This window comes from Jaculus jaculus, chromosome 2, assembly GCF_020740685.1.
Source record: "Jaculus jaculus isolate mJacJac1 chromosome 2, mJacJac1.mat.Y.cur, whole genome shotgun sequence".
Classification (NCBI taxonomy): Eukaryota; Metazoa; Chordata; class Mammalia; order Rodentia; family Dipodidae; genus Jaculus; species Jaculus jaculus.
The window spans coordinates 130,244,031-130,254,210 of NC_059103.1; the positions used below are offsets into that span (position 1 = coordinate 130,244,031).

Genomic DNA, 10,180 nt, shown 5'->3' on the forward strand with positions numbered 1-10,180 from the left:
ATTTCAAAGTCCTCTTTAAAAAGCTTTGGTAATAATGTTTAAATCATTTTGTGTTTTCAATCCATAAGTAGGCAAGAAAAATAAATTCCTCCTTGAAATGTTGAAGTTGAGCACTGATCAAGAGATAAGAAGATGGCTTGAGTCTCAGACAATAAATAATTTGCTGTAGAACTATCAATAAATCATCCATTGGCACAAGTAGACTTTCAATTAGAGAGTAGGCATAAATGAACAAAATTATATCCAAGAAGAGATTCAATGAACATACAATCATATTTAAAAACAGATGACCAGGACAGGATTGGTGGCACATGCTTTTAACCCCAGCACTCCGGAAGCTGAAGTAGGATCACCCTGACAAAACATTAATAGTGCTCAAGATACCAGTATCAGCCATATAGGGCCCTATCTCTAGTTCTCACTTTTGAATATGATCCAGAACTTTATCTCCCCAAAAAGCAACTAACAGACCATAGAAAATACATATGCTGAGGACCCATGTTTAAGCAATAAAGTACTTTCTTTAAAATTCACCAATACCATATGGAAAAACTTGAGATAAAGTATATGAAAATGGCCAGTTTCAACAGAAATAAAGTTTTTTAATCCTGAACATTTTTTCTTCTAGCATCTCTCAATTCCAAAACAGTATCAAAGTGCTGAGAAACTTCACCACCACCATCCTCCAGGGATCACTGAAGCAGAGCATTGCTCACACTTGAGACCTCACTCTGAGGTTCGGCATTGCCATCCATCCTCAAACCCCGTGGAGAAGAAATCAAACGGGTTCAGCCAAATTGGTTTGATTAGTGCTTAGCTAATAACAAATATTAACAGGATTTAAGAATGCTTTGTCAGTGTACACGTGGTATAATTAGATAGTGCAAATTAGCAAAAGAATAGTATGAAAAAAAGAGGCAGGAAACAGAGGCAAAATGAAACTCTCTCATAACATGCAGATCATGAAATCTGTAAAGGCACCTACAAGTTCGGTACAAAGAGGAAGGAAGAGAGGGGTGGAGTGAGGGAAGAGCAAAGAAAGAAGAAGGCAGGAAAGGAGGAAGGAAGGAAGAGAAGGAATGGAGCATCCTTAAAACATGGAAATTTTGGAGGCACATATGGTATAGTGCATGCCATGCAAGCATGAGCATTTGATCCCCAGAGACCATGTAAAATGCCATGGGTGAACACATGTACTTGAAATCTCAGCACAGGGAAGGAGGAAACAGCAGGGCTTGCTGGCAGCCAATCTACACTAATTGATGAGCTCTGGGCTAATGAGACCTTATCTCAAAGGAAGTAGATGTTGTTCCTGAGCAAAGCACCCAAGCCTGTCCTCTGGCCTCCACACACACAGACATACACATGCACTCATGTGTATACCTCCCACCCCCCCCCCACATACACACAAACACACGTTCATAAAAAAATAAACAGTGGTTTAATAACTCTGCAAGTGAATAAACCTCACAGTAAAGAGGAAGATAAGTAAAACCCACAGCCAGCAGGATAGGACCACAGTACCGTTCACAGACCCTCTTCAGGCTCCTCCTGATTCAGGTCACAGAAAACCCAAAGGGTCAGTGTTCTCATCCCATGGACAGTGGGGAAGGGTGGGCTAAGAGGGCTTTGTGACCTGGCCCCCATCACCAAGTTAGTAAGCCCAGGACAGAGCCTTGAGCTGGAGCCTAACCACCTCCAGAGGTGAGCTAGGGACAGGGAGACACAAATTACACTGCTGTGAGATCAACTATGAAAAACAATAATACTCTAAGCCTAGGTTTCTACACTATTCTATCCGGTTTTCTAAGAAGACAATCAAATACACACACACACACACACACACACACACACACAACACACACACACACGCATGCAGATTAAGGTTCACAGACATTGAGAATTATAGTACAAACTTGCTCCATCTTCCCTTCCGGGAAACATCCATGCTGAGGATTTAAGAATATATGCGATGTTTTTCTTTCAAGCAGATGCCATAGATTCTGAGTAAATTCACCACTTGGTCCTCTCAGTTGGCTGTCCAAACGTGGTCTTAAGAAAATCTGGGAAGGAGACTAGGAGTCTACCCATTGTGTACTTTGCCACCCCAACCAGAAAAAAAAGCGGGAGAGTCGCACAGCACCCTAGCCTACATCATCAGATCATAATCACCCCACATAACACAGCAAACACCAGCCAGATGAGCCTTCAGGGCAGGTCTCTCTCTCTCCATGCATAAAGGAAGGTAGTAACAGTGTCTTATAAGAGGCTTAGGCCCACGTTGCAATGGGAAAAGAAAGAAAAGCATCTATGAATAAAGCACATATGAAGTGGGAGAGAGAATCAAACATTTTTCCCTAAACTCCTTAATCCCATACACTCAGAACACTCAAAAGACACATATGCACATGCACACATGCACGCACGCGCGCACACACACACGCACACACACACTTTCTGAAGCCATTACAAAGCCTTACTTTCTTATCGAAAAGGATGGTACAACTGGTCTTATCAGTGACTTTAATGCAACAAAAAAATCCACTTTTCAAAACAGTACCCAGAGCTATTTTTATTATTATTATTAACTTTTTTGCTGTTGTTGCCTTTTGCTATGTTTTGGCATAATTTTGTTTTGGTGTCTATAGATAGGATTTCGCTATGTTGCCCAGGTTGGCCTTGGAACACAATCCCCCTGCCTCTCCCAACTAAGTGTTGACATTATAGATATGTGCCAGCACCTCCAATATTTCTTTAAAAGCAATTAAACTCTTATTTTAAGACAGAGATTATATTTTTAACATGCTGGAAATCTAGGCTGTACAGATTAATGTTCTGACAGAGATATTCAAAATCCAAAGAGGTCCATTTACACATATTTTGAAATTTATTATCTAATATATTATAGCAGGCACTGCATAAAATGTTTATAATCAATGCAGAATACACTCATTTTAGCAGAAATGACAAAATTCCTGCCTTCCTGGAGCTTACATTATATTGGCCTGAAATGTGAATTCAGCTATCCTTGGCTTTTAAACAGTGCTGCGTGGTGCATATTTCTTAGCCAGGATTCACCAGTTGGATAAAATGACAAAGAAACAAGATCCCTGTGACCCTCACATTCTCAGAGGATGAAGTAGGAGAAAAAGGAAACACTGTGGCTGGGCCTGATCCTCCCACAAAAGGTGACAAAGCGTTATTTCTGAAGCATGAGTCAGGAATCTTTTCATCTTACCTACAGATTAATAATCCAAAGCTAAACTACCCTCAAGTCATGGAACCACACAAAGCCATGAAAAATGACAGGGTTGGAGAGATGGCTCAGTGCATAAAGGTGCTTGTTCACAAAGCTTGGTCGTCTGGGTTAGATTCCTAGTACTCAGGAAAAGCCAGGGACACAAAGTGGTGCATACCTCTGGAGTTTGTTTGCAGTGGCAGGAGGTCATGATATTCATTCTGTCTCCCTCTCCTTCCCTCTCCCCCTCCTTCTCTCTTTCACTCTGTTTCTCTCTCAAATGTTCTTTTTAATGTTTCTTAAAAAACGACAAAATAGGGCTGAAGATACGGCTTAAAGGTTAAGGCACTTGTCTTCAAAGCCAAAGAAGCTAAGTTCAGTTCCCCAGTACCCAAGTAGGCTAGGTGCACGAGGTAATGCATGTGCCTGGAGTTCATTTGCAGTGGCTGGAAACCATGGTACACCCATTCTCTCTCTATCTGCCTCCCCCACCTTTCAGATTAATAAACAAAATATTTTTGACAAAATATGACAAATTTGGAGTTTTATGAGGAATTGGGTGAAAGCACTACCTGCTTGTCACTCCAGAGTGACAGTGTCCATAAATTAAAAGTAGATGCCACTGCTCAGTCATCTGGGAACATCCTCTTATGGTATTATGCTCCCTTTTAGAAGCTTATGTAGACCAGTCATACCGGAAGGGGTGCACTTTCCTGACATTATTGTGTATCAAACTTCAGTGTTTGATGTTTGATCACTGCTTGCAGGATTACTGGCCATGTCATTGGGACTAGTAAGATTACTCTGAAACCACATGCAACTGGAGCCAGTGACAGACTGCTTTCCATGGAGTAACACACTCGGGGAAAGCATACACAATGAACTGACCTCATTGCTGCTGCCTCCATTGTCTTAGCTGCTCCTTAACAAGCATTGCACTCATGCTTAACAAACACAAAAAGGACTCCCACAGGAAAGTTCTGCAAAATGTGAGACTCTTGTAAAGACTTCGTAAACACACCCATATAAGCTCCCATGACCCCTTGCTGAAAACAAACATATCTACCAATTAACTCAAAGGTTGTGACTCAAGGTTTATTTCCTCTCATTCCACTTGAGTTGAACACAATTTTGAGATGGATTCCATGCCCAACCACTGCTCACCATGTGGCAGATGTGGCCAGACATTCTCTGTGCCTTAAGGAACTAAACTTAGTGTAGTTCATAGGATGAATCAGAGACGGTATGGGAAACTTTGGGTAGCATAAGGACATAGAAAAACGGCCACGCAAAAGACAGGTGAGAAACACAAAGTCACAAAATTTCTGGAAATGATACCCAAGCTGAGCCTTGAAGAGTGTGCTGAGATAATAGAAAAGTAAAATCAAACCAAAGAAGGGCATGAGAACACCTCAAAATATGAAGTCCTGTGTGTTTCAAAACTAAAACAGAAGTTACCAATGCCCAGAGGCATTGTCAGGAGTTTTGCAGCCCAGGAGGTGGAGTTTATTCTTCAGGGATCCACCCATGGTTTACGTTTAGGGCACTAATGCAATAGTATTTGCATTGTAAGATTGTAATGTGCAGCACAGGAAAACCTAGCCAATTAAGTTAGAAAACTGGTGTTCTAGCCCAGGTAAAGATGGCAGGGCCAAGAGCCAGAGGCTACTAGAGGGAGACAAGTACCTGCAATTCACCACTGGCTCAACTGCACACTGGCAGAGAACCAGCCACTCTGAAATAGGCTAATGCAGAGATGGTGTGACAGTGACATGGTCCCAACCTTAGGGGCTCCACTCCTGCCTGTCTCTCTATCCATTCCCTCTTCTTGCTTGGTCCACACACTAATCACTGGAATTCCACAGACTGCACCTTAGAAATCTTTCCATATCCCACTCCCCTTCTTTTCCACTGACACTGGGATGACTGTAGCACTAGGTACTTTATTCTCTTGAACTCTTTCCAACCAGCTCCCAATATTCCCTAGGTCCCAACTCATTCCATACTGCCACATCAATAGTCCTAAGGTGACTTATAACTTTATCCTACAGGGGAAATATGTCTTGTTCTTTAGGCTCTAATCAGGGTCCCTCAAGAATTAACCCCAGAATACCCTCAGCATGGCATTTCCTCCACATCCTTCATAGCGAATAGTGAGTCTTCTCTCCCAGATATGCTTTTAAAGACTTGCCTTTCCTCATTCCATCTCTATACCTTTGCATGTGTATGTTTCCTGTGCAGTTCTCTGTTCTCAATCTTACCATGTCTATAAGCTTATTCACCTTCCAAGGATCACTTCAAATCCTTCTTCCACAAATCCCTCCCTAATAATTTCCATTAAAACCATCTCTCCTCACACACTCATCTTGCCAGACCTAGTACTGTAAACTTCTAGAGAACCAGGCTTTGGATCTGATCTATAATTATCTCATTCATAACATGTAACTCCTGGCATAAGATACAAACATAAGATTGATAGCTGCATCCTGCTGGCCAGAGGAAACCAAGGAGCTTGCATTGTTGGGACACAGGCATCATTTCCAGATACTTTAAGCATCTGCCCAAACCAGCATACTCTCCAGGCCTTGCCCCTCCCAACATCATGACGGTCACACAGCCAGTATATATTTCCAGTCTTTCATCCTCCTGGTTATTCTCCTTGATAGTATCTGCAGACAAGTGAGCTTATACCCCTGTAGTAAGTAATGAGTAAGTTGAAGAATGAAGGACTATCTCATGAATTCAAGAAACTAAATATGTCAGAAAGGAAAAATGACAACTGCCTGACAGGATGACAGCAGTATTCCAAAGATGTAATGTGAAAGCATGATGCATTTGTTATATGTAGGCCCAGAGCTCTAAAGTGGAAATAATTGGGAGATCACAAAACTTTCTTGCTTTGGAGTTGCTCAAATGTGCAAATGGGTTCCTCAGTGAGAACTGACTTTCCTTGCTTTTCAAGCCAAATCTGCCCAAACATGCTAAGGGTCTGCAAAGACAGGCTGCCTCCTCAAGAGATGCTTCACTCTGAAACAAGGACTGCAGCCCTTTCTGAAACTCACTTGCCATTCCCTGGAAAACAAACACAGAACAAAGCATGGCATGGTCCATGCAGCTGCACTGCCTATAAGAAAAGAAGACAATGGAGCTGGACGTGGGGGCGCACGCCTTTCATCCCAGCACTCGAGAGGCAGAGGAGGATCGCCATGAGTTCAACACCATCCTGAGACTGCCTAGTGAATTCCAGGTCAGCCTGGGCTAGTGAAACTCTGCCTCAAAAAAAACCAAACAATAGAATAAAGGAAGAAAAGAAGAAGGTGGAGGAGGAAACATGGAGATACCCTGACTGCTAGGGGTCGTAAAATGTCAAGAACTGCAGAAGAAAGACAACCACAATTAAAGAGAAATGTCAGGAGGCTGCCCTGAGACCAATAGGAGAAGTTCCAGAACTCCATTTCAAATACAGGATAGTTCAAGTATTAGAAGTTTAAAGGACACACTGGGATTAGGGAGTGCAAAGACATCAGTGTCCTTGGCCCGAGAACTTCAGCAGTTGCAGGGTAGTGAGATCCAGTAGAGGGCAACATTTCCAGGTGAGCTTATTTATAGAATCTGTATCAATGATTATGTAAAAAAAAAAAAAAAATACTTTAATTTGTTAAGTAATAAGTATTGAAATTATACTACAAATGCAAACCTTTGGGATAATTCCTCATGATTTTTCAATAAAAACAGGAAAAAAAAGGGAAGGGAGGGGAAGAGAAGAAGAAAAGGAAGAAAGAAAACTATTCATAGCCTCAGAAAAACCTGAGATTTCAACATCTTTAATTGGTTTCTTTTTTTTTTAAGTGGTGGTTACCCTACACATTTGTGTTTTTACTTAAAAAGGTAGCATGTGGGCTGGAGAGATGGCTTAGTGGTTAAGGCACTGGCCTGTGACACCTAAGGACTCATGTTCTACTCTCCAGATCCCACATTAGCTAGATGCACAAAGGTGAGGCAAACACAATGTCACACATGCCCACTAAGTGGTGCAATTGTCTGGAGTTTGATTGCACTAGCTGAGGCCCTGACACACCAACTTTCTTTCTCTCTCTCTCTCTCTCTCTCTCTCTCTCTCTCTCTCTTTCTCTCTCTCTCTCTCTCTCTTCTCTCACTTTCTCAAAAAAAACAGGCACCATGTGAGCTATGTGTGATCTATGTCATGGGTTATATAAATGAAAACTCTGAAACATTCATGATGAATCAAAGAAAGAATCAATGTCTTCCCTGGCTGTTGCTAAACCTGAAGGTTTTACAGTTTGACACAGCAAATTTATCAACTTTAAGTCGAGTCTGGTTATCAAGAACATCCTAAGGCTACAGCATATTCTAATTTTATATACTTTCCAAGACAGTATCATTCTCTATGAAAAGCATAATGTAAGTGTTCATTTCATAAATCGCCTTTCCTCTCCCTTACATTGAGGCTAAAAACCAATTTCCCTAGAAATTTTGCTTTTTCACAAAACATTTCACATCCATCCCAAGGAGGAGGGTGAGTTAGTTAAAAATAAATATAAGCAGGAGCTCTGATTGTTATTTAAATCTCTTTGTGTTTAGAAGATTTTATTGCTGTTAGTTAAAATTCTTGTCATATACAGTAGAGAAAAATGAGTTGAAGTTTATCTTAAATGCCAGGTGATATCAATAACACTTTACTCTCAGTTTCACAAAGTAATAAACAGAAAATTATAATTAAATGACTTCAGTTAATCAGTGATTCAGAACACAATGCAAATCAATACGCTTTTCCTCACACTTCACGTAAGGTACATTTAGGACTGGTAACATTGTATGAAATAGAACAGGCAGCTGAGATCTCCATGAGTTCCCTCTTATCCCTTCAGAACTGACCCAGAAAACCCATTTTACAAAGAACTATGAAAATAGAAACCATGTCAGAGCTACCTACAAAATCACACAAGTTAAATCAGGTTCATCAAATACCTGATTTTGACTTCAGAATAACTTGAATGGTGTGTCCGTCGTTGGTGACTTCACAGTCCCGGCAGACCACATAATTTGGAGAGAGGCGGACATCCAGCAGCGTGGGGTCATATCTGGCTTCTCTGGAGTTTAGGTTGATAGGAGACTGATATTCACCATTAGCATCTGGGAACACCAAGCCCCACTCAACACCTGAAGACAAATGAAAAAGGTCAAGAACAGGTTTTTATATAGTAAATTACAGTAAAGTAATATCTAAATGAAAACTTTTATGATCTTTGATATTCTATGATCCATCTCATATTTCATCTATGAGCTATATCAAGATCTCATAGATATATTCATCTCTACAGATATATCAATCTCTATATAGCTCATAAATGAAATATGACAAATGTGTGGATTTTTACACTCATTAGGAAGATATCTCATGATCAAACATCACATACCAAGTCCTACAGTAAGTACACTATCTATTAGTTTGTATCCATCCACACGGATGTAGTAATTTATGACTCCAAGAACCTTTCATCAGCTCTAAGTGATTACAAAAATAATGCCACAGAAATTTCCTCTGCTTATTAGTTCAATTATGCGTCTGTCATTCTTAGGAAAAAGCTGTAGCTCTCAAATTCTCTTTGACAGCGTAACGAACAGAATTCTGATGCTAATGAACACCACTTATCAGAAATACTAACACGATGGTCTGAAACATGCATTGTGCATATACGTATATGCTATCTGGGTAAAGTTTTTTCATTGCAAGTATATCGTCTGTGCTTGTTTGGGTATATACAATAAACATCAGCACTAACGGTAGGCTATTGGGAATCTTAATGCCTCAGTGCTGCATTTAGGAAGCTGTCTTTTCTCAGTCTCCAGAACACTGATCCGGTGTGAAACGTAGGGCATGCTTGACACAGAGCGAGCGAGCAGGTATGCTTAAACGGGCAAGACACTAAGTTTCCCCAGCACTGTGTGGTCAGTGTCCAGTAGCCTGCACTGCCGCCCATCTGGGCTGCTGCCCTAAGGAATCTCCACGGCTGGAAAGCTGACCCTGGGGGCCACCGCAGGCGACACTCGCTGCCCTGCAGGAAAGCCAGCCGTGGCCAAGGGTCGCGAACACAGGCGGCGGGAAAACGCAGGCAGCAGGCCAGAGTAGTGGGGAAAGTGCCTGGAGAGGCAGAAACGACGCGGAGGGGCACGGATACGCGACGGCAGAGCCCTCCGAGGGGCCGAGCGCGCCGTCCCGGGACCCCAGACTGCACGACGCGCTTCGGGTTACCTTCCTCGTAGCCCCACTCCACGCCCTCCTCCTCTTCCTCCTCGTCCTCCTCCTTCTCGGGGAAGGCGACGGAATCCTCGATGAAGCTCAGGTCAGCCATGGACAGGCCGCGCGCCGCCGGGAGCTGTGTGCCGCGGAGCCTGCGCCTCCGGGGGCGCGGGGCCGGGGCGCGGGGCGAGGGGCGGACGGGGCCGGAGCGGCGGCCGCGGGCGCTGCGTCCCCGCGGAGCGCGAACCAAGCCGACGGAGGGAGGGAGGTCCGGGCGCGAGCGCCCCGCGCGAGTTATAAACTGGGCCGGGGCGGGTCTGGACCCGAGGACCCGCCCCCTTCGCGCCCAGCCGGGATCGGGGAGCAGACAGTGGGAAACCGACCTAGGGACTCCCTGGAGAGACCCACGGAATCAATGCTGGCACCCCAGAGCCTCACCGCGAGGTCACCCCGGCTCCCGGGCGCTGTCCCTAGCGGCCGCCGCCCAGCCTCCGCCCCTCGCGCGGAATCGCCCAAGGTCACCCGCAGGACCCCCCGCAGCCCCTCGCCCATCATCCAGGCGCCAGGAAATACCAGTGGCTTGCCTTGCGTTGGAGGGGTAACAGGCCCCTAAACAAAATGAATAACTCCCAGCGTTATTTTATTCTTCACAGCTCACTCTGTTGTGCTTCTGTTTTTTG

General features: G+C 43.5%; 1 protein-coding gene across 2 annotated transcripts in view; it reads right to left on the minus strand.

The window, feature by feature from the left end:
• The window catches only part of Ca8 (carbonic anhydrase 8), a 95,724-nt gene extending 86,069 nt beyond the window's left edge, over positions 1-9,655 (minus strand). For both annotated transcript variants that reach the window (XM_045144605.1, XM_004653333.3), the window contains exons 1-2: positions 9,513-9,655; positions 8,228-8,419 (exon numbers count right to left, since the gene is read on the minus strand). In XM_045144605.1, the coding sequence (XP_045000540.1) occupies positions 8,228-8,419; positions 9,513-9,612 (292 nt within the window). In that variant the 5' untranslated portion in view covers positions 9,613-9,655. The remainder of the gene's footprint in view (positions 1-8,227; positions 8,420-9,512) is intronic.
• Positions 9,656-10,180: the final 525 nt, after the last annotated feature.